The following is a 25417-nucleotide window of genomic DNA, read 5'->3' as shown; positions in this document are numbered from 1 at the left end:
TTCCGCTGTTGCGGCTACGTCGGGGTCATCATATATAACTGCCATAGCCTTAAAGAACTCCTGAACGGACACTAAGGCTTCATGACCGTCAGGCAGACTGTAAGCCCAAGTTTGGGAGTCCCCATGTAGCAGGGTCTTAATCAAAGTTACCCGCTGTACCTCAGTGCCTGACGAGATGAGTCTCATCTCGAAATAAGACATACACCTATTTCTGAAGTTTCTAAAGTCTGACTTTAAACCTGAGAACTTTTCTGGCAACGCCATTTTAGGTTCACAGACAAGAATGGGAGGCGATGATGATTCAGCTCCCTAAGGCCCATTAACAGCTTCAGTCAGGAGATTTAACTGAACCTGCTGTGATGCCACAGTGGTCGTTAACCGCTCAACTGCTACGGTTAATGTCTGAACCTGAGCCTCCATAGATAATGGTCTGTTGTTATGTACTGATCAGTATTAGCTCTAACAGCCCAGAAGTCAGTACTTTAATCAGAGTGTGATCACACGTGTATTGGTGCACAATAGTTCAGGAGTATTCCTTAAGTGACAGCCTTGGGTGACTGAGGCTGTCACTAGACAGAGAGTGGTCGTACAGGCGAGGTCGGTAACGGGTCGGTCAGTAGCAGTACAGAATCGTTAGGCAAAATCATAGTCAATAGCAAGCTGAGGTCGGCAATGGGTCGGGAAGGCAAGGTACAGAATCAGGAGGCAAGAATCGTAGTCAAAGGTTCAGGCAGGAGATCGGTAACAAATCAGATAGGCAGAGCACAGAATCAGAAGGCAGAAGAGTGGTTAGAAATACAGGCAAGGTTCAAACACAATAATATACAATAGTATTGAATGCTACTGATTACAGCTATCAAAGGTCTGAGCGCTAACACAAAGTATTCGCAACAACAGATAAATGGCAACTGAACGGCTTCTGTATAAGTAGAGCAGCTACTCCTGATTGGCCCGCCCCCGGCATTCAGCCAATCAGTCCGGCGGAGGCGGCGGCAGGGGTCAGCTGACTGAAGTGTCAGCTGACCCGCCTCTTCAATGCATAAATAGCGCGCCGCCCGTCGCGCGCACGCGACAAATGATGCATGTGTAATGCAGAAATGCCCGGTCTGCGGAGGGGAGCCCGCGGAGATGCCACCACAGCCAAAGTGACATCAGATGCGGAAGCGGCGGTGCCGCTTCACGCAGCAGCGGTAACTATGTTTCTAACAGTAACATTATCAGATTGCGATTCTTGACATTTATATATTAAGGCTCTCACATCTATGGCAAAGTTCAGACATATATATAAAAAAAAAAAAAACATAACATAAATCAAGCCTTATGCATACAAATCCACAGCGCTTAGTACTCAAATCGGCATCTGCAGTAACCCCACAGTGCTCAAAAGCATATTTCCACAGTGACCATCACCAGAAATAAATTGAGAAAGTTCACTTCTCCATCCAAGAATCACATAAACATTTATTAGAAGCTGAATCTACATTACATATACAATGACTTACTTCCAGGGTCCTTTTGACAGGGACCCTTAGTAGTTAAAAGTTTATAGTGTAACCCAGTACACATTTAAAATCCAAAAAAACAATCTCATATAAGTTGCCCAGTCTCCAGTTCCTACCGGTTTCAGCCTTGCACCGTCATCAGGGAACACTGGAGACTGAGCTGTGGGCAAAATATATAAAGATTACCTTGTAATCACTCGATCGGGGCCATTGCAGGCTCTCAGCAGAAAGTTTTCCACTTGCCGGTAATGCGCATAGCTGATAGGCTCATTCCGGTCAGGTGGTTAGGTGCAAGTGGCTCTGGGATGGTGTGACATCACTACAGAGCTGAGGCAATAACGCGATTGGTCGGGCTGGTCACATGAGCCAGCATGCTCACGCGTAATTGGCTGAAAGAGACGCTAAGGATGTTGGGAAGTGTAGTTTCCAGTCTCTCCACGCTCAGCAACTCAATTACATAAAAATAACACAACAGCACAGGCAGCACGGTGGCGCAGTGGCCAGCACTCCCGCCTTGCAATGCTGGGTCACAGGTTCGAATCCCAGCAATCTCAATCCTATACTCAATCCAATGTTTTAATTGAACGATTTGTAGAAAAAGGATATGATTTTGATTGTTTCATGAAATTGCGAGATGAAATTGCCACACGGAATAGATTGGACATGATCCAAAACCATGGCACAGGAACAAGACAGAATGTGGAAAATCAGTTCAAATGCGCTTTTATTACTGATTTTAATACACAATATAGGGACATTAAAAGGCTTGTAGGGAAACATTGGCCTATTTTGAGACTAGATCCTGATCTAACTGCAATTATTACTGAAAAACCACAAGTTATATTCAGGAAGGCCCCAAATCTTCAGAGCCGGATTACAAGCAGTACCATATATAAGCAGCCAACTACCAGTAACACCTTTCTGGAGTTAGAAGGTTTTTTCAAGTGCAAAAGATGTTTTGGATGTCGCACATGTACCAACCAACCAAGGAAGATCACCTCTTTTACTAGTAATTATACAGGAGAAACATTTCAGATTAAACATTTTTACAATTGCAATAGTATGTATGTGATATACCTTTTGGAGTGTCCATGCGGGCTCCAATATGTAGGGAAAACACATAGAGAGTTCAGGAGGCGACTATACGAACATGTCTATAATATTGGAAAAGCTGAAATAGACCACTCTGTCCCCAATCATTTCAAAACTGTCCATAGCAAAGATCCTTCAGTTTTAAAATTTTGTATCATCGACCAAGTAAAAACAGACTGGAGAGGATCAAATAAAGATAGAGAATTATACAAACTTGAAACTAAGTGGATTTTTACATTAAAGGGAAGGTCCAAGCAAAAAAAAAAAATGAGTTTCACTTACCTGGGGCTTCTACCAGCCCCATGCAGCCATCCTGTGCCCTCGTAGTCACTCACTGCTGCTCCAGTCCCCCGCTGGCAGCTTTCTGACCTCGGAGGTCAGGGTCACATTGCATACATTTTTACGCATTCCAGGTAGTGCAGGAACAAAAATGTACGCGTTGCACCACTATCGCGTAAAAATGTATGTGTTAATGTTCCTGCACTAGCGGGAATGTGTAAAAATGTACGCAATTCGGCCCTGACCTCCAAGGTCAGAAAGCTGGCAGCGGGGGACTGGAGCAGCAGTGAGTGACTCCGAGGGCACAGGATGGCTGCATGGGGCTGGTAGAAGCCCCAGGTAAGTGAAACTCATTTTTTTTTTTTTTTGCTTGGACCTTCCCTTTAAAGACTATGCAACCAAGAGGTTTGAACATTGATTTTAATATAAACTACTTTATAGACAATTCCTGAGTGCAATAATCTATTTATTCACAAGATGGCAGCAACCAAGGGAACTCTATGGGAGACAGCGTTATAAGTGTATTTATAGGGTGTGCAATATACTATGTAATTTATATGTCTTTTAGTAATATGTGCCTTTTAATGTATGTATGTATTTATTTAATTTATTTAAGTATTGCTGGGATTCGAACCCGGGACCCAGCATTGCAAGGCGGGAGCGCTGGCTACTGCGCCACCGTGCTGCCTGTGCTGTTGTGTTATTTTTAAGTAATTGAGTTGCTGAGCGTGGAGAGACTGGAAACTACACTTCCCAACATCCTTAGCGTCTCTTTCAGCCAATTACATGTGACCAGCCCGACCAATCGCGTTATTGCCTCAGCTCTGTAGTGATGTCACACCATCCCAGAGCCACTTGCACCTAACCACCTGACCGGAATGAGCCTATCAGCTATGCACATTACCAGCAAGTGGAAAACTTTCTGCTGAGAGCCTGCAATGGCCCCGATTGAGTGATTACAAGGTAATCTTTATATATTTTGCCCACAGCTCAGTCTCCAGTGTTCCCTGATGACGGCGCAAGGCCAAAACCGGTAGGAACTGGAGACTGGGCAACTTATATGAGATCGTTTTTTGGATTTTAAATGTGTACTAGGTTACACTATAAGCTTTTAACTACGAAGGGTCCCTGTCAAAAGGACCCTGGAAGTAAGTCATTGTATATGTGATGTAGATTCAGTTTCTAATAAATGTTTATGTGATTCTTGGATGGAGAAGTGAACTTTCTCAATTTATTTCTGGTGATGGTCACTGTGGAAATATGCTTTTGAGCAATGTGGGGTTACTGCAGATGCCGATTTGAGTACCAAGCGCTGTGGATTTGTATGCATTTTTCTTGGAACCGATTGTGGATGTCGTTTATCCTGAGCAGCTGGTGGAACATACACGAGATAAAGTTTGGATCAGCGCCTGTATATACTACAAAATACATGAATTGAGTGCGAAAAACATTTTTAACCAACAAAGGTGGTTCTGGATTTATTGAAAAAAAATAAAATAAAAAGCAATTACATCACTGATATTCCAATAATAGTTTAGCAAGCCAAACTAGAATCTGATTCAGGCAAAGTCTGCAAGATTTACCAACTTATAGCAGCATTTTTTTTTTAAATAAATACAGGCCGCGTTTGCTTTATTTTCTTCTACAGTGTTCTTGAGTCCATCCAAGACCATTGTATGTAAAATATTTTCAAGGCATATATCTTATTAAGCCGTTAGGAGATTTGGGCGCAGGGTAAAGTAAAAAAAAACAGCTCACCCTGCTCCTGCTCAAGTCCCAGCGGCGTTAATTACTATTCCCCCTCAAGGCTGCCATGGATAGTGGAGAAATATGTAATTCGGCTGCAAGCTATTGCTGGTGGCTGAATTACAGTGTTTTTATCATAATTTGTGCTTCGTCTTCTGAAGGCGCCCAAATTACTCACGCAGGGTCACTATAGCCGTAATTCCTATTATAGCCTATGGTGGTGCCGGCTGCGCCCAAGACTCTGGCGCCGTTTTTACAGCGCTTTTTTTCGAGACGTATCTTTTTTTCCTTTCTTGTAGTCATGGTGGGTGGAGAAGCTATATGTAGAATAGATAATGCAATATCCCTGAAGATATATTTTAAGGCCTCACATTTTCATTCATTTGTAATAAATGACTAATACATGTAATAAACTTACAAAAGTCAAAATTACCTTAGCTGTTGACTTAGCTCGAGATCGAAAACCTACATCAACCATGACTGCATATTGTTGCCGATCACTGGGAGCATTATCTTGGAGATATACAAATGCATCCTTCTGGTTCTCATGTCGGGCTTTAATTGTACCAAATATCATCAATAGGATGTACAGGAAAGCACAGCTTACTATTACAATGCATGGGCTGGTATTTTTTGAGGTGCTGTAGCAAAAAAAAATATAATTTTATTTTCATATATATGTATTGTATTTGATATGCATTTGAATGGTGATGCTCATAAGGACTCGTTAATTACAGCTTGACGAAATTACGAGTCAAAATTGTCAGTTATGACATCGTAATCAGCATTCATAATTGATCAGAATTACAATTACCGATTACGAGCGTACTCAAAATTCGGAATTTCGATTACAACCCCTAATTTGGAGTACTTAGAGTAACAATGGAAATGTAATTTCAAACCAATCACTGTAATGATTGGTGAAGCAACACAGATGTCTGATTATGTGTGATCTGCAGAATCACCAATAATACAGACACTATACCTGATTATATGGTGATCTGCAGAATCAACAATAATGCAAGTATAGCTAACAGGATAATGCAATAGTGTATAGTGCTTGGTGCAACAGTAACAGAGTAGAATAACTAGGCCTCACCAGAGGAGCTGGGGAGCACTATAAGAACACAGTATCGGATAGATAGATAGAACTTCACCAGAGGAGCTGGTGGGAACTATTAGAATACAGTAACTGGCTAGTTTGGCAGAACCTCACCAGAGGAGCTGGTGGGTACTATTAGAACACAGTTACTAGACTAGTTTGGCAGAACCTCACCAGAGGAGCTGGTGGGTACTATTGGAACACCTCACCAGTGGCAAGGGCCCACTGGTGAGTAGAGAGGTCAGACAGGCTGGGTTCGGCAACTGAGAAACAGATACAGTACAGAATCAGTAAGCAAGAGAGTAGTAAGTATTCAGGCAGTGTTTCAGCAACTAGATCAGATGGGCAGAGGTACAGAATCAATAAGCAAGAGCAGAGTCAGAGATAGCCAGAGTCATTCACAGAGTATCAAATATACAGTAATGATAATAATCCTAGTCTTGTGTGAAATCCCTGGTTTCCTCCCAGATCAAAGCACACCGGATACTAGTCTAAGGTCTGAGCGCTAACACGTATGTATTCGCAACCGCAGACAGGTTGCGAGTGAGCAGAGAAGGCTTAAGAAGCAGAGGACACCTCACAGCCGCGCCCACAGGAATCAACCAATCACGAGCGGCGTGAGTCCCCGCTGATGTCAGCCGACCAGCCAGTCAGCTGACGCACCTCCTCCCAGCATAAAGGTCCTTTCTACGTGCACGGCTGCGCAATACCAGAATCCTATGAGTCACTGACAATTCCGTCCTCGGCGTGCTAGACGTCGGCGGAACGGAAACAACCTGCAAACAGGGAACCGAGGCGGCTGTGGAGACACCCTGCGTGCCCGCAGCCGTAAATGTTACAATCACACTGTAACGAACGGTGGAGCACAGAGAGGATCTGATTCTGCATCAATCTGCTTTTATGGTATGCAACGGTTTCATTTTCCTGGCTGTATGCTTAAATTCTAAATTCTGCATCAATCTGCTTAATTATAAGTGTTAATAATTGGGGCTTCTTCCTGTGTTACCATTTGCCTATTTCATTAGCCACAATTTGCATATCTTTAGACTGGTCCTGCCCCTGTGTGGCTAGAGTCTAGTGTCTAGTATATTCACAGCTGCTATCAGTCTGCTTGTTAGCATCAATCTAGTCAGGGATATATATATAAGCAGATCATATAGTCAGCATGACCTTGGTCAGCAGTGTATACATTTAAGGGTATAAATTTAAAGGGTATTAATTTTAAGGGTACTTTAGACAAACCGAATTATACCAGAATTGAGCCAGAAGGGAACAGAAGTGAACTAGCACAAAATTCTGGGCTGCTGATTTACTACACCCTGCATTGAAAGACCTTCAATCCTATATTGAACATTCACCACCTAAACATACAGCCAGCTAAATTTAAGCACTGCACACCCGCTTACCAAACTGCTGATGGTTTCACCGTGCCTCACCAACCACACTACTGCTGATCTTCACTGGCTGCTCCACTGCTGAACTCCCCACCAACTGATCCATCGCCGACCTCCAGACAAGCTACTTCATTACCATCCAGACACCCCATCTACCAATCACACACAGCTGGATTTTTTTTTTTTTTGCCATCATTGATGTTCTGCCAACTTCACTGCTGATCTCCTGTGGACTTCTCCTTACCAGATTGATTACTGATGCTACTTTGCTAAACCCCTTCAGCCACATCATTGGTGACATTTACCTCATTTTGGTCTAACTGCTTTCCCCCTGTCTATGCTTCCACTCTCCAAACCCCATTCTACCTTATCCCATCAGTACAAAATGTTCCCTCCTGTTCACTCCCTTACCCCTCCACCATTTCCTAGCCATCTCCCTCCCCACCTCACTCTCCCCCATCACCACATGCTCTACCTCCACCTCCTTCTACTTCTTGTCCCCATTCTGTTTCCCCGCACCCTCTCCCCTTCTGTCCTTAGACTCCCTTTTGGCCCTCAACCCCCATGCACCTCCCTTCCCCCCCCAAACTCTACCCACACACCCCCTTGGCATAACCTTATTCCGATCCACCCTACCCCTAGGCATTCGCTCCCTGTTTCCTGTGGCCTCTGGAATGCCAGGTCCACCCGCAATAAGCTGCTCTCTGGAAATCGCTCCCTCCAGCCACCAGACTCGCCCCCCTTTTTAATACCTTCACACAAGATCTCAAGACTCACCCTTTCATGCTCACATACCCCCCTACACCAGCACCATAATATGTTCTGTTAGACACCCTCTCAACAGATGCACCTATTGTCTCCACCCCCACCCTTTAGATTGTAAGCCTCTGGCAGGGCCATCTCCCTTAGTGTTTCCAGCTTGATTATGCAATTTTACTGACAATCACCCCTCTTGTGGACTAGAACAGGCTCTATTTTGACCTATGACACTGTATTATCAAATCATTTGCATGATCTTGTTTTGTTGTGAGTTTCCTGTATGTCCTACCTTGTATGTTAACCCTTTTATCTATTGTGCAGCGCTGCGTAATATGTTGGCGCTATATAAATACAATAAATAATAATAATAATACCGGTGATGTGCAGTATCACCGGGAATACAGATGTATACCAGATCACAAGTGATCTGCAGTATCACCGACAATCCGACATATCAGCCAACCTCTGAACTTGAGTAAAGTGTAGTGTTTGGTGTAACAGTAACACTAAGAGGACTGAGCCTCAGTGCAGTGGATAATAGGATAACAGAGGCGCCAATAGGATAAAAAACACTAAAAGAACTTAAAAACCCATCTTGGTAATAGAGGAGGCAGTGGTGGACTCACCCCCTCCAAGCAGAACACACGACTGTGGATTTTCAGTCAAAACAATTTTATTGGATAATCCAAATAAAGTGCAACGCGTTTCACGGGACACAAACCCGCTTCATCAGGCAATAACAGATAGGAGTAAACAGCATCTGCCAGTATCATCAACACTGAGCGCCTCTGTCGGACCCTGTCAGAGCCTCAATCAATGCTTTGTGTTCACCCAGCACTCGATTGACATTATCCACTGAGGTGGCAAGTTCCCCCAGAGGACCAGTGCGTGCGTCCATTTTGTCTTTGGTCTGGCGTTCTGTAACGAACGGTGGAGCACAGAGAGGATCTGATTACCGGTGATGTGCAGTATCACCGGGAATACAGATGTATACCAGATCACAAGTGATCTGCAGTATCACCGACAATCTGACATACCAGCCAACCTCTGAACTTGAGTAAAGTGTAGTGTTTGGTGTAACAGTAACACTAAGAGGACTGAGCCTCAGTGCAGTGGAGAGTACTGCACGGCTTCCTTCCGAAGACCTGAACTCTCCAAGGCGGGAGGAGTCAGGCTGCGAGTAGGAAGGTAAGTCTGAGAGTGACACTCAGGAGAAAGTGTCACTAACAGGACGGGGAACCGCCTCCAATAGTGAGGTTGGTTCTCGAGGTCAGACAAGCCAGATCATAACACACGGACAGATAAAGTACAGATTCAGAAGGCAGAGGCGGAGTCTAGGTACAGGCAGAGTTCGACAACAGGGTATCAGAAATATCGAGGTACAAGATCAAGAGGCAGAAGCAGAGTCTAAGGACGAGCCGGGGTTCGGCAACAGAGTATCAGAATAGCAAGGTACAAGATCAGAATACAAGAGGATGGTCAGGCAGGCAGAAGGTCATAACAGATGATCACAATCAAACTAGTACTTTAAGCTATCAACAGAATCTAGCTAAGTGTAGGATTACAGCTCCAGCTGGTCCCGGCACACTTAAGGATCTGACTACGGGTCTGAGTGCTCCCACGTATGTGTTCGCAACGCCAGACAAAGAGCAAGTGAACAGCCAGCAGTATATATACACAAGGACCTCTCCAGGACCTCCCTAATTGCTGGACCAATGAGAGTAGTGGAAAATGTCAGCTGACCCGCCTGGTCAGCTGACTCCCTTCTGGCTGTTATTTAAGCTCTGCCTCTGTGTGCGCGCGCGTGTCACTCTGAATCTACGTGGACTATCAGTCCCAGCCACACCAGTACTGTTTTGCAATGTATCCAGTGAACCGAGTGCGGGAGCCGCCTCCAATGCGGATTCCGCCGTTCCCAATGCGGATTCCGCCGTTCCCAATGCGGATTCCGCCGCTCTGCCTATGCGGCATGCGGCGTTTTTTCCGCGTTGTGACGCCATGCTGGACGCGGAAACAGCCGCCTCACCTTGAGAGGCAGCGGCTTTTCCGCGTTTCATCAGACACACTGTCCCTAGCATGTTCCTCACAGCCAATAGGAATGAGTGGGTGCCATTTTGGATTAACTCCTTGCTCTGTTACTCAGTGCTGTGAGAGGTTGTGTCAGACTGATCCGGTGCTGCTGTACTTTGCAATTGCGATTCAATTGCGAAATTTGAGCTCATTGTCATCATTGTACATTGCTGATTGATTGCGGTTAGCTAGCTTGTGATTCAGACAGTTAAATTAGCTGTGTGCTTGTGATTTGTGATTGATTTAGACAGTCAGTGCATTAGTGAAGTGCATAGTCAGTGATGGTGTCGAGACAGGAATCTGAAAAGGACAAGGGGAAGAAGGGGAGGGGGAGAGCGCACTCAATAGACAGTTTGAGAAAACTGGTTAGCCAACCGTGGAATAATCTCACCTGCGATTCTTGCCGATTAGGCCAGGAGACAGGAATTGCATTCAAGTTACATAACTGCTAGGTAGGGTTTAGAGGGATATATTAGGAATTAGGGAACGAAGTAAAGGTGGCCATACATCAGGTAACTTGGCAGCAGTGATGCTCGTCCAGATTTCGGATATCCGGGTAACCCGGATATCCGACCATTTTTACACTATCCGTCCGGATCCGGATTCCAGATAGTTGGGCATAAATCCGTATAGCTATCTGCGGATAGTTTCACCCATGACCCGGATATCCGCGGATTTCTACCAGATATCCGAATCCAATTACTAGTTCAGTGGCAAAAAGGACCACTACTCTCTCACTCTCTCACTGTAACAAATGTAGCTGGTGTGGTCTCTGCAAGCTGTTCTGATAGTTTGGAGCAGCTAGAGGCAGCTTCCTCTTCCTCTTCGATCAAAGGCATCCCTGGCTTCCCTATAGACATGAGTCAGAATGTTGGCATCCCCGGCTCCCATACAGATGTGGGTCAGCATGTTGTTTCTGGCAGGACGCGCGCAGCTCAGAGCTGTCTTTATAGGCTTAGAAGGAGGGTCTAGCTGACATCAACAGCGATGTCATTAGGCGACATCATTAGGGGAGTGGTTCTGGGGAATTGGGATTTTGTATATAAGACCAGGAGCTTCAGTTGCTCACTGGCCTTGATACTAATCAGTTCGCTGGTTTCAGGTCTAGCCAGAAAGCCTCCTTGAGCTACATCAATATATTGTATTGACGCACAATATATATGTCCTCCAGTTAGTCAGTCGTTTACTATTTTTGTATATACCATTGATTGTTTATTTACCTGTGTACCGACCTATTGCTTGTTTTCTGACCTCGCTCTAGTCTAGTCCTTCTGTACCATAGCCATCTGATATCTGTTACTGGCTCGGCCTGTTCCCTGACTACATTTATCTGCCTCACCCTTGTAATACGACTGACATCTGATACACGTTTATGACCCTGCTTGAATTTGACTCTGATTTAGGTTACGATTTTGTACCTCGACATTCTAAAACTTATGCACAAGTTCTGACTGGTCTCGACTACACATTGTATTATTATTGTGTATTTATCTGTATCTGTTACTTAGTCACGCCCAGCGTGATACTCACTCTCTCACCTTGCCTTCCAGGGATTTGTAGGCTGTCAAAAGCAAGCTCACATACATAGGCCAGGAATCTAACCCAGGTTAACTGCTTGGAAGGCAGCTATGCTCACCACTATACTACTGAAAGCACTACATGTTGAAGCCAGCCTAGCATGTACCATTGTGATATGCCCAAGAGAAAAATGAGCTTGCTTATTTGCCTAATTTGCTAGATGAAAGCAGTGGGACACATGGTGAAACTGCTTACAGGCTTCAATTCAAGACTTCAGAGTCAGAAAGATCATGTGCCCCCCTGGATGATGCTGGTGTAACACACACAGCAAAGGACAGCAATTTGAAGTCTGGAAGATTCCAGGGCAAGGGTGGGAAGGATAAAAAGCTAGGTGGCCATGCAACCTTTCCTGCTAACCTAAGTTGTGGCTTACAACACAGTGGCTTAAGACTTTATCAAATCCAATGCTCCAATATGGGGAAGCTTTGCTGTTTGCTGTTTTTTTTTTTAAGTGTGGTGTCACAGTTCACTCATCTCTTCAACTAAAAGAAAGGCCCAGGAGTAGTCTTAGCTATCGTAATATCTATGTTACGGCAGGGCCCTTATTACACTTTCTCTTACAGAGCTATGGAAACCGTTTTGCCCATGCGATAAAGCAAGGTGCAAAAATTAAATCATGCCTAGCAGAGGATGGTTTCAATCCATCAACCAGTGGCGTACCTAGGGCATTTGACACCCGGTGCTAGGTATTGAAAGACACCCCCCCCCACGGTACACCACCTGCGGGTAGCAGTGGTGGGTAGGTGGGCAGCAGTGGTGGTTAGGTGGGCAGCCTGCTGGGTAGCCTGGTGGGTAGGTGGGCAGCCTGCTGGGTAGCAGTGGTGGGTAGGTGGGCAGCAGTGGTGGGTAGGTGGGCAGCAGTGGTGGGTAGCCTGGTGGGTAGGTGGGCAGCCTGCTGGGTAGCCTGGTGGGTAGGTGGGCAGCAGTGGTGGGTAGGTGGGCAGCAGTGGTGGGTAGCCTGGTGGGTAGGTGGGCAGCAGCGGTGGGTAGGTGGGCAGCAGCGGTGGGTAGGTGGGCAGCAGCGGTGGGTAGGTGGGCAGCAGCGGTGGGTAGGTGGGCAGCAGTGGTGGGTAGGGGGGCAGCAGTGGTGGGTAGCCTGCTGGGTAGCCTGGTGGGTAGGTAGGCAGCAGTGGTGGGTAGGTGGGCAGCCTGCTGGGTAGCCTGGTGGGTAGGTGGGCAGCAGTGGTGGGTAGGTGGGCAGCAGTGGTGGGTAGGTGGGCAGCAGTGGTGGGTAGCCTGCTGGGTAGGTGGGCAGCAGTGGTGGTAGGTGGGCAGCAGTGGTGGGTAGGTGGGCAGCAGCGGTGGGTAGGTGGGCAGCAGTGGTGGGTAGGTGGGCAGTAGTGGTGGGTAGCCTGGTGGGTAGGCGGGCAGCAGTAGTGGGTAGGTGGTGGGCAGCAGTGGTGGGTAGGTGGGCAGCAGTGGTGGGTAGCCTGGTGGGTAGGTGGGCAGCAGTGGTGGGTAGGTGGTGGGCAGCAGCGGTGGGTAGGTGGGCAGCAGCGGTGGGTAGGTGGGCAGCAGCGGTGGGTGGCCGGGCCGGTGCACCTGTAAAAGAAAAAAACCTTACCTGCAGATGAAACCTCTCTTCCGAGTCCCAGGCAGCCTCCGCAGCTCCTCTTGAATGTCCCGCGCCGTCTCCTGCTGCGTCATCAGTGCAGGGCTACGGGAAGATGGCCGCCGAAGCCCACACTGGAGACAAAAATAGACGGCAAGATGGCGTCGGCGGCCATCTTGCCGTCTATTTTTGTCTCCAGTGCGGGCTTCGGCGGCCATCTTCCCGTAGCCCTGCTCGGGTAAACTGAGGGCGGCTATCAGCCGCCCTGTCAGTGCCCGTTGCCGGCGCCCGTGGAGGGGAAGCGCCGAAGGAGGGGACCCAGGTGAGGGAGATGTGGGGGGGTATTTCCCCCCTCCCCGCCGACGCTGCCACCCCTCCTTCAGCGCTGCTTCCCCTCCTGTGTCATCAAGGCTTCTGGGGAGGCCTTGATGACACCCCCCCTGGAGCTGACACCCGGAGCGGAGCGCTCCTGGCCGCCCCATGGTAGGGACGCCACTGCCATCAACCTCTGGGTTATGAGCCCAGCACATTTCCACTGCGCCACTCTGCAATCTGCTTACATTTTTATACAATCTTCAAGTTTAAGAAGGGTACATTAGTTTAAATAGTTACACTACAATCTATGTTACAGCAAGGCCCTAATGACACTTTCTCTTAACGGGCTATGGCCGACGATTGGCCCATGTGGTAAAACAACACCTAGCAGAGGATGGTTTCAATCAATCAACCGCTGGGTTATGGGCCCAGCACACTTCCGCTGCACCACTCTGCTGCCACACAGTGAATGCTTCGTTGTAGGGAAAAGTGGTGTTAAACTTCTTGGAGCAGACTTACTTCCTCCCTCCAAAAGACACACATACATCCCTATAAAATCATTTAGCAGCAACTGCATACACAGTCTCTGTGGTGCAATCAGTTAACACATTCAGCTGTTAACCGAAAGGTTGGTGGTTCAAACCCACCCAGGGATGGCCTTGCCTTTTGTGTTCAACAGTTGTCCGAAGAGAACCCCAGATAGCCATTTAGCAGCAACTACATACACAGTCTCTGTGGCACAATTGGTTAGTGCATTTGGCTCTTAGCTGAAAGGTTGGTGGTTCAAGCCCACCCAGGGACGGCGTTGTGTTTTGTGAAGGGAACTAATGTACCCTTCTTAAACTTGAAGAAAGTATACAAATGTAAGCAGACTGCAGAGTGGCATAGCGGAAGTGTGCTGGGCCCATAACCCAGAGGTTGATGGATTGAAACCATCCTCTGCTAGGCATGATTTCATTTTTGCACCTCGCTTTATCGCACGGGCAAAACGGTTTCCATAGCCCTGTAAGAGAAAGTGTAATAAGGGCCCTGCCGTAACATAGATATTACGGTAGCTAAGACTACTCCTGGGCCTTTCTTGTAGTTGAAGAAATGAGTGAAATGGCTGGCTTCAGCCTGTAATGTTAGTTGACCTGGGTTCGATTCCCAGCCAATGATGGTATAGTGGGTGAGCATAGCTGCCTTCCAAGCAGTTGATCTGGGTACGATTCCTGGCCAATGTTTGTGAGCTTGAGAGAGAGAGAGAGAGAGAGAGAGAGAGAGAGAGAGAGAGAGAGAGAGAGAGAGAGAGAGAGAGAGAGAGAGAGAGAGAGAGAGAGAGAGAGAGAGAGAGAGAGAGAGAGAGATGAACATCAGTGCTGCCAAATGCATGCCTGATTGACAATGCAACCAATTTCAGGCTGGACATGTTGCAAGATGTCGGGCCGTCTTGGTCGATCTGTGCACGGCAGTAACGGCGATATTGGGACGAGTGACAAAACCCCCGACACTGGTCAATGTACTCCCCTAGGTGCCCAGTGCACTATACATTGCCTGTGCTACGCCACAGCTGTCCTCAGTCCATACATGTGCCCAACGCACGTGGTTGCCGGCAACCAGGTGGGGCGCATGTATGGACGGAGGAGCCTAGAGCCAGCGTTGGACAAGGACAGAACTGTTCGCCGGCAGACAAATCCTTGGGAAAAACTTGTGTTTGCGTCAGCAGGTGAACACATGGCGCATTCGACCCCCCCCTTATACATCATCATAGAGCCAAACTTTGAGTCAGCAGGCACATGGCAGCCAATCAGCTATCCCTCTCTCCTAGACCACCCCCCACCCCTATAAAAGACCAGCACAGCAGCCATTTTACACTTTGTCTGTGGTTGCTGTGAAAAAGTGTAGGCAGAGAGCTCAGCTGTGCTGCTGATAGGGAAAGCATTAGTTAGGCCTCTGTTCTGTGTCCCCAGTGTAGTTTATTGCTGCTAGTACAGAGTCCTGAGCACCCAGGAGCCTTTATAAGGGCTGGTACATTGATTTTCTTGCTATTATTATTTTGCAGTTCTATGTGTCTACTGTCTACTGTCCAGTGTACAGACTTTAGCTGTTGGACACAGATACTGGCATCATCTAGTATCTGCCCACTACTGCTCACTGTATAGGGCCTATATTGTGAAGTGATTGTTGTAGTATGGAGTGACATTCAGTTTTCCAAAAAAAACAAAACAGCTGAGTGAACCACTACTGGCATCTAGTATCCACTTCTGCCCCCAGTATAAGGTTTCACAGGCAGGGCCTATATTGTGAAGTGATTGTTGTAGACAGTATAAACCCATCTGTCACCTGAGTGAAGTGGCAATCAGTTCCTCATTAGCAGGGCATTTTTTTCTATTTTAATCACTAGACAACTAAGGGTTTTTTACCCCTTTAGGACCAGAGCAATTTTCACTAGAGATGGCCCAAACGATTCGCCCAGCGTCCGCGGCGGGTAGAAAACACATACCGCATACGACCCTATACCCCGCGTTCGACCCTATACCTCGTCATTGGGCTAAACTTTGACCCTCTACATCACAGTCAGCAGACACATGGCAGCCAATCAGGCTGTATTCCCTCCTTGACCCCCGCCCTCCCTATTAAAACACAGCTGTGTCTGCCATACTCTCAGCGAACCGCGAACGCGAACTTCTGCAAAAGTTCGATTCGCGTAAACTTTCGCAAACCGCAATAGTCTTCGATGGGGAGGCGAACTTTGAAAACTAGAAACATTTATGATGGCCACAAAAGTGATGGAAAAGATGTTTCTAGGGGTCCAATACCTGGAGGGGGGCATGGCGGAGTGGGATAGATGCCAAAAGTCCCCAGGAAAAATCAGGATTTGACGCAAAGTATCGTTTTAAGGGCAGAAATCACATTTTATTGCTAAATTGGAGGCCTAAAGTGCTTTAAAACATCTTGCATGTGTATACATCAATCAGGGAGGGTAATTAGTGTACTGCTTCCCACTGACAGACTAAACTCACTGTGTAACACACCGAAAACAGCTGTTTGTGTAGTGATGGCCGTGCTGGACTGGTGCGCACCATGGCCAGAGTGCAGGCGATGGCGGTTTTCAAGCCTACATGGTTGGGCTGAGGTAGCTCAATGACAGAACAACAGTGACTGAGTGTCCAGCTGATCGAATTTGGTCTGTCACAGTGAAGCAACGACCTTATTATCGTGGGTGTGCCCCCCGAGACACTCATATAGCCGTCGGTCATTGCTTCATTGTGATACACAAGCCCCTTCACCGCGGTAAGGTAACAATCACGAAGGGGAATTGGCACATGTACATGCCTTTTGTTTTGTTGTTGCAGCTGCGCAGTGGAGCCAGAAAAGAAGGCAGTCAAGTGGCCTGCAGGCAGAGATGCTGTGTGGGGAGCGACTTAGTCTTGGGGCAGGCAGCCAGTCACATGACGTGCAGGCAGAGATGCTGTGTGAGGGGACTGACTTAGTCTTCGGGCGGGCAGTAGCCCTCCGGGATCCATGCCTCATTCATTTTGATAAAAGTGAGGTACTGAACCCTTTTGTGACTTAGGCGACTTCTCTTCTCAGTGACAATGCCTCCAGCTGCGCTGAAGGTCCGTTCTGACAGGACGCTTGAGGCAGGGCAAGACAGAAGTTGGATGGCAAATTGGGACAGCTCTGGCCACAGGTCAAGCCTGCGCACCCAGTAGTCCAAGGGTTCATTACTGCTCACAGTGTCTACATCCACACTTAAGGCTAGGTAGTCGGCTACCTGCTGGTTGAGGCGTTGGTGGAGGGTGGATCCGGAAGGACTAAGGCGAGACTTTGTACTAAAGAATGTCCACATGTCCGACATCACCATGAGATTGCTGGAGCGTCCTGTCCTTGCCTGCGTGGACATGGGAGGAGGATTACTGGCAGTGGTACCTTTATTTCGTTGTGCTGTGGCATCACCCTTAAATGCACTGTAAAGCATAGTTGCCAGCTTGTTCTGCATGTGCAGCATCCTTTCTGCTGTCAGGTGAGTTGGTAACATGTCCGCCACTTTGTGCCTATACGGAGGGTCTAGTAGCGTGGCCACCCAGTACAGCTCATTCCCCTTGAGTTTTTTTTTATATGTGGGGTCCCTCAACAGGCTGGACAGCATGAAAGACGCCATCTGCACAAAGTTGGATCCAGACGTACTATCCATCTCCTCTTGCTCTTCCTCAGTGACGTCAGGTAAGTTCTCCTCCTCCCCCCAGCCACGAACAATACCAGGGGAACGTTGAGCAGCACAAGCCCCCTGTGATGGCTGCTGCGGTTGTTCTTCTGCCACCTCCTCCTCCAAAAAAAACCCACCTTCCTCATCAATTGAGTCTGACTCCTCTTCCCCACACGACTCTTCCTCCTCCTTCTCCTCCTCCCCCTCTGTGCTGCTGCAGGTGTTGAGGAAACATCTGGTTCTGATGGGAATTGATCCCATAACTCATCCTCCTGTTCCTGTTCACGCTCGTCCACAGCTTGATCCACCACACTACGCACGGCATGCTCCAGGAAGAAAGCATACGGGATTAAGTCGCTGATGGCGCCTTTACTGCGACTCACCATGTTTGTCACCTCCTCAAACGGCCGCATGAGCCTGCAGGCATTTCGCATGAGTGTCCAGTTCTTCAGCCAGAACATCCCCATCTCCCCATACTGTGTCCTTCTACTGTAGTTGTTGAAATACTGGGTGAAGGCTTTCTCCTGTTGTAGCAGGAGGTCGAACATCAGCAGGGTCAAATTCCAGCGAGTCGGGCTATCGCAAATCAAGCGTCTCACCAGCAAGTTTTTTCTCTGCTGAATATCTGCAAAGTGTGCCATGGCCATGTAAGACCACCTGAAATGCCCACATAACTTCCTGGCCTCCTTCAGTACGTCCTGTAAGCCTGGGTACTTTCAAATCTCTGAATGATGAGATTCAGCACATGTGCCATGCAGGGAACATGTGTCAACTTTCCCAAACTCAAAGCCGAAATTAGATTGTGTCAGTAATCCTGCGCTTACCAGCTCAGTTTCTGTTTCCTCCGCTGGTAGCGCATCTGGGGCTTCTGGTGTGGCCGGCCGCAGTGGCAGGAATGATGTCAGCAGCGTGCCTGCGGGGATCCGGTCGCATGATACTCTGACTGGAAATGAGGGCGGACGCAGGTGCTGGCAGCGCCACCCCTCTTATGCTCTAAGGAAGCGGGTCAGCTGACGAGCTGTCAGCTGACACGCAGGACTCCACCTCTGGATCCTGGTTGGCCAAGCGGCTTGGGGGCGTGTTTTCCTGCTTACCCGGGCTATTTAAGCTCTGTTCTGACACTTACTCACTGTCTGCTCTAGCTAACACTTCGCCGTGAAGGCTTCAGACCATAGTCAGATCCGTGTGTGCTTTGAACTGGCAGGACCCCGGGGATTTCACACTAGCTTAGACTATACTATTATTATTGATTGTTATACTGTGCTTGACTTCTGCCTGTTTTTCTGACTACTCTTTGCCTTTCGATTTCGTACCTTTGTCAATCTGATCTGTTGCCGACCTCTGCTTGAACACACACTTAGCTCTTGCCTGGCGAGTCTGTACCTTTGCATATCTGATTGTTGCCGACCTCTGCCTGTTCACTCACATTGTATTTGCCTGCCGATTTTGTACCGTATCTATCAGATCTGTTACCGACTCGATTTGCTGACCATTGTTATCATCTGTATCAGTATTGCCTTCTACTGTTACTGTCTGTAGACATTTCCCTGTTGGGAACGTCACTTGTCTGTCTGCTAGTGCCCTCATACACTAGCAGATCGTTACAGATTGCTGCCGTTGTCACACACCACGTTGGCGATGTCCAGTTGGTGTGGGGTCAGCCACTGATCGACCTGTTTGTTAAGAGCAGCCAGGAGAGCTGCTCCAGTGTGACTCTTTGCTTTGAGGCAAGACATGTCTAATATGGCGTGACACTGTTGTATCTGGCATGCAGCATAGGCCCTGGGGAGATGGGGCTGTGTAACTGGAGAGGAGATCGCAGCATCAGTAGAGTTGAACTGCCACCCATTCAAGGAGGAGGAGGACGACGACAGCAAAGAAGATGTAGTAGGAGGAGAGGAGGTGGCAGCAGGCCTGCCTGCAAGCCGTGGAGGTGTCACAAGTAGGTCCGCTGCACAGCCACGTACTCCCTGCTTGTCAGCGGTCACCAGGTTGACCCAATGGGCTGTAAGTAATGTACCTGCCCTGACCGTGCTTGGCAGACCAGGCATCCATGGTCAGATGGACCTTTGACCCAACGCTGTGTGCCAAAGATGACATCACTTGCCTCTCAACTTCATGGTACAGTTTGGGTATCGCCCTTTTAGAGAAATAATTGTGGCCTGGTATCTTCCACTGCGGTATCCCAATGGCCACAAATTTATGGAAGGCCTCAGAGTCCACCAGCTGGTATGGTAACAGCTGGCGAGCTAACAGTTCTGCCGAGCTAACAGTTCTGCCAAGCCAGCTGTCAGACGCCGTGCAAGGTGGTGACTGGCAGAAATTGGCTTCTTCCGCTCAAAGATTTCCTTCACAGACACCTGGCTGCTGTGGGCAGTGGAGCAGGAACAGCTTAAAAAGGATCCGAGATGAACTTTTACTCATTGCATAATTGTGTTCCTTTCCTATTGTTTATAGGGCATTCCTCAAGCCAAATACTTTTTTGTTTTTGTCTTAATACTCTAATTTCCTATAAACTAAAGAAGCCACACCCACAGGTTTTCAGAGAGCCAAGGCACTTTCAGACAGTAGCAAGGGCTCATGGGAGCTCAGTCTGGGCAGGAGGAGGGGGGAGGTATTGCTAGCCAGAGATTTCAGAGGCAGAGGGCAGGAGAGAGGAGGAGGGGATTAGGTTTTTTGCTCAAGATGCAGATAAGCCTGCTTCTGTGTAATGTTTACAAACAACATGGCTGCTGTCATTGTATCACAGGAATAATCAATCATATTCTATTAAAGCTGTTTGCAGCTAGATTTGCTGTGTAAACTATCTAAACTTTAGATAAGATATATAGACAAGTTACTTGTTATAATAAGTTTTTCATCTCGGATCCGCTTTAAGGTGAGAGGCGGAGTGGAGGAGGGTGGCTGTGAAGGTGCAAGGGATAAAGCGGCTGAAGATGCTGCACCTAAAGGAGGAAGAGGAGAAGGAGGGTGGCTTTTCTTTTGTGTGCTGCTTTTGCTCAGGTGCTCTTCCCATTGCAGTTTGTGCCTTTTCTGCATGTGCCTTCGTAAGGCAGTTGTCCCTATGTGGGTGTTGGCCTTTCCACGGCTCAATTTGTGGAGGCAGAGAGAACAGATGGCCTTGCTCTGATCTAAGGCAGACACCCTAAAACATTTCCAAACTGCTGAGCCCCCCTGGGGTGATGGCACTATAGTGGAATCAGCAGCTGACGTTGAAGGGCATTGTAACGATTGGTGTAGCAACACAGGAGTCTGGTTATTGTTTGATCTGCAGTATCACCAATAATCCAGACACTATACCTGATCATGTGGTGATCTACAGAATCACCAATAATGCAAGTATAGCTAACAGGTAAATAAAGACGTGTATAGTGCTTGGTGCAACTGTATAACTGATCAGTTTGACAAAACCTCACCAGAGGAGCTGGTGGGTACTATCAGTAAGGAACCTCACCAGTGACAAGGGCTCACTGGTGAGTGGAGTGGTCAGACAGATAAGTTCGGCAACAGACAGGCAGATACAGTACAAAATCGGCAGGCAAGAGGATAGAGATAAATCAGGCAGAGTCAGCAACAGAATCAGATGGGCGAAAATACAGAATCGATAAGCGAAAGCGAAGTCAGAAGTGAGCCAAACACAGAATATCAAGCAATATACAATAATAGTAATAATTCCTAGTCTTGTGTGAAATCCCCGGTTTCCTCCCGGATCAAAGCACACCGGATACTGTCTAAGGTCTGAGCGCTAACACGAAGTATTCGCAACAGCAGACGAGTTGCGAGTGACTCCAGAAGGCTTAAGAAGTGGAGGAGACCCCTCGGCCGCGCCCACTCCCATCAGCCAATCAGAAGCACTGTGAGTCCGGCAGGTCAGCTGACGCGCCTCCTCCCAGCATAAAGGTCCTGTCTGTGCGCGCGCGCATGCGACAAAGCAACCCTATGAGCCACTCACAATCCCGTCCTCGGCGTGCTAAACGCCGAATGAACGGGTGAAACGCCCGATAAGAAAACCGAAGCAGCTGCAGAGGCATCCTGACTGCCCGCAGCTGCATCTCCAGGGAATGTTACAGGCATGTTGGTTGGCTGTCCATAGGTGGCGAAACATGGCGCCGGACACTGCCACCAGCTGTTTCTGACAACGAGCTCCCCCTCCTTCTTTCAGGAACTCGTCTCCTCCTACTCCTCTCTGACTCCCCCTCTGAACTGTCCCCTTGGTCATCTTGTCTCTTAGGATCCCACGTGACATCCATATCATCGTCATCATCATAATTATCCTGCCCAGCTTCGCTTTCCTCAGACACCTTATAAACTGCACCAACAGCAGGTACTTCATCATCCTCCTCCTCACACGTTACGTCCATAGTGTCGCCTAACTCAGACATATGAGGTGGTGTAACTTGCTTAGCGCCTTTATCTTGTTGTAAGAGTAGTGGCTGTAAATCAGTTAATTCCCCACCAAGTAACTCCTGCGAAGTGTCAAATGGAATGGAAGTGGTGCTAGTAGTAGCGCTGTTGGCTGCGGAAGTTGAGGTGTTCTGTGTTAAATAGTCAACCACGTCCTGACAATCTTGGGAGTTGATGGGACGTGCCTTCTTCTGAGCACTGTACTTTGGTCCAGGGCCACACGAAATCACATCAGCATAACCTTGAACAGACCTGCCGGGTAGACTTCCTCTGGGTCTGCCTCTACCTGTTTTGTCCATATCGGGGGGGATGAAGTGAAAGGTATGCACTGACTTGACTAATACAATGTGCAGTCACACAGGTGCAGTTAACAGGTATGCATGGAGTGGTATATCACACTGCGTGCGCTCACATAGGTAGGTGGGTGCACTGAACAACAAGTAGGTATATGCAGTGCTGCTGGGAATTACAAATGTGCACCTCTCACACACACGTACCGTGAACAGGTACAGTGACTGGGTTTATTAAATATCACACTGCATGCACTCACGTGGGTAGGTGGGTGCACTGAAAAACAGGTAGGTAGGTATATGTAGTGCTGCTGGGTATTACAAATGTGCACCTGTCTCACACACACACACGTACCGTGAACAGGTGCAATGACTGGTGGTATTAACAATCTGTGCGCTCACGTAGGTAGGTAGGTAGGTGCACTAAACAGTGAACAGGTGCAGTGATTGGGATTGCAAATGTGCAGCTGCCTGTTACACATACAGGTAGTCACTGAATGTGCTGCGCCTGGCAGTGGCACAGTAGAAATTACCACCAAGGGGGCAAAGACTGACAGGGCTGTATATAATGCAAGTGGGCCACACACACACAAAAAATAAATAGATCACAAGAACAAGGTTAGCTCTCAAAAGAGCTGTTGAGGGGTGCTTTTTTAGCAATAAGAATCAGCAAGGAGCAAGCTAACAAGCCTACAAGAGCCTAACTAAACTTTCCCTATGTGAATCTGCAGCAGCTCTCCCTTCTCTAATTACTGCAGGCACACGAGTGAGTAAAATGCCTGACACTGCCTGCCTTTTATAAGGGGGGGAGGGCCTCCAGGAGGGAGTGTAGCCTGACTGGCTACAATGTGCCTGCTGACTGTGATGTAGAGGGTCAAAGTTGACCCTAATGATGTACTATGCGGGGCTAATCAAACTTCCGGAAAAGTTTGCGGTTCTCTGTGAACCCTGGAAGTGCGCTGGAAACCGTTCACCGGCGAACCGTTTAGGCCATCTCTAATCATAAGCAGTGCTTAGCTTGCAACTGTATTTGTGATTCAGAGTACTATAGGATATCTCTCTGTGTGTGTTAAAGTACACAGCCCTGTGATACACACACACACCCACACAGCTGCTGTGTATTTGACACTGATTGTGTGCCGCTTTGTGATTACACACATTGGCCTCAATTCACTAACCTTTATCAAACACTTTATCAAACGTTTGATAATTTACCTCATGGGTAAAATCTAATTTTGAATTCACTAAGGTGTTATATATTTTTTGAACTTGTTATCGATAAAACATTCGATAAATATATAACACCTTAGTGAATTTAAAATTAGATTTTACCCATGAGGTAAATTATCAAACGTTTGATAAAGTGTTCGATAAAGCTTAGTGAATTGAGGCCATTGTCTACCACTATTGAATATTGTTAGTATTACTGCGCATACCCCCATCCCCCCTCCCCCCAATATGGAAAAAATAAAAGGCAGAGGCAGGCCACCCTGCAGTTCTGTTCAAGGTCATGCTGACATGATTTTGTGCGGCCCTCGACCAAAGTACAGTTGTAACAAACAGTAAGGAGGCAGCTGCGGGCAACCTTGCCACTGCCGCAACTGCCTCCGTTCCTATGCCCAGTGTTTCTCCCGTGCCTCCGGCGTCTAGCATGCCGAGGACGGGTTTGTCAGCCGCTCATAGGGTCGTATTGTCGCGTGCGCGCGTGCACAGACAGGACCTTTATGCTGGGAGGAGGCACGTCAGCTGACCGGCGGGTCGGCTGACGTCAGAGGAGACGTCTGCCGTCTCTCATTGGCGGAGAGTTGTGGGCGTGCCTGCGGGGTCACCTCCGCTTCTTAAGCCTCTCGGCTTCACTCGCAACTTGTCTACTGTTGCGAATACTTCGTGTTAGCGCTCAGACCTTAGTTAGATCTGGTGTGCTTTGATCCGGGAGGAAACCAGGGATTTCACACTAGATAGGATTTATTGTATATTGTTACTCTCTATTTGATAACCTGTGTTTGACTCTGGCTTGCCTCTGATTCCTCTCTCGTTTACTGACTCTGTACTTCTGCCCATCTGATCCTGCTGCCGACCTGGCCTGTTATATCACCTTCTCATTGCCCTCTGATTTTGTACTGCATTACTGGTCTGTTGCCGAACTTGCCTGTCTGACCTCGCCTCCTCACCAGAGAGCCCTGATCTCTGGTGAGGACTCCTGTACTGATAGTACCCACCAGCTCCTCTGGTGAGGTATTGTTAAAGCTATCAAGTACTACTGTTGCACCAAGCACTACACTGTTATCTCCTGTTGTTGCTAAACTTGCATTATTGGTAATTCTGCAGATCACCACATAATCAGGTATAGTGTCTGTATTATTGGTGATACTGCAGATCACTCAATAATCAGACATCTGTTCTTGCTGACACCAATCGTTACAACAGTGTTCAGAAGGCGCGTGCCCTCAACCCCCAAGATTGTCAGGACGTAGTTAACTATTTAACACAGAACACCTCATCTTCCTCAGCTTCCGCATGGAACCATGACATATCTTCCTCCTCCTGCTCGGATTCTGGCACCTCACAACTACTTAACACTCAGCCGGTAGCCACCATCGCTGCTACTAGCACCATAGCCGCTCCACTTGAGATGTCGCACATGTTTGTGGTGAATTTACTGATCCACAATTATTATATGTTCCAAGATGAAGGATGTTACAACACCTCATATGTCTGAGTTAGGTGTCACTACAGACGTAAGGTGTGAGGAGAATGAAGTACCTGTTGTTGGTGCAGTTTTGGAGGGGTCTGATACAAGCGAAGCTGTGGATGATGATGATGATCATGGCATGGATGTCACATGGGATCCCGGAAGACAAAATGAACAGGGGGACAGTTCAGAGGGGGAGTCAGAGAAAAGGAGAATAGTTGCTGTAAGAAGCAAGGAGAGCTTGTCAGAAACAACTCATGGCAGTGTCCGGCATCATGTATAGCCACCTAGGGTCAGCCAGCCAACGTGCCCTTCACCGTCAGCTGCTGCCACCACCACCAAAATGTCGTCATCCCAGAGCTCACCAGTGTGGACATTTTTGTGTGTATCTGCCTCAGATTAAAGCGATGCCATCTCTGCCAACAAAAATTAAGTCGTGGAAAAAAGAAACAC

General features: G+C 47.7%; 1 protein-coding gene across 1 annotated transcript in view; it reads right to left on the bottom strand.

Annotated features, from left to right (window-relative positions):
- LOC137519355 (polycystin-1-like protein 1) overlaps window positions 1-25417 on the bottom strand; it is a 705387-nt gene that overhangs the window by 202840 nt on the left and 477130 nt on the right. The window contains exon 12 of the mRNA XM_068238307.1: window positions 5053-5260. Within this exon, the coding sequence (XP_068094408.1) occupies window positions 5053-5260 (208 nt within the window). The remainder of the gene's footprint in view (window positions 1-5052; window positions 5261-25417) is intronic.

The sequence above is a fragment of the Hyperolius riggenbachi genome, chromosome 5 (assembly GCF_040937935.1).
Source record: "Hyperolius riggenbachi isolate aHypRig1 chromosome 5, aHypRig1.pri, whole genome shotgun sequence".
Taxonomy (NCBI): Eukaryota; Metazoa; Chordata; class Amphibia; order Anura; family Hyperoliidae; genus Hyperolius; species Hyperolius riggenbachi.
Note: the sequence above shows the minus strand (reverse complement) of the source record. Positions and strands in the feature narration are given on the sequence as shown.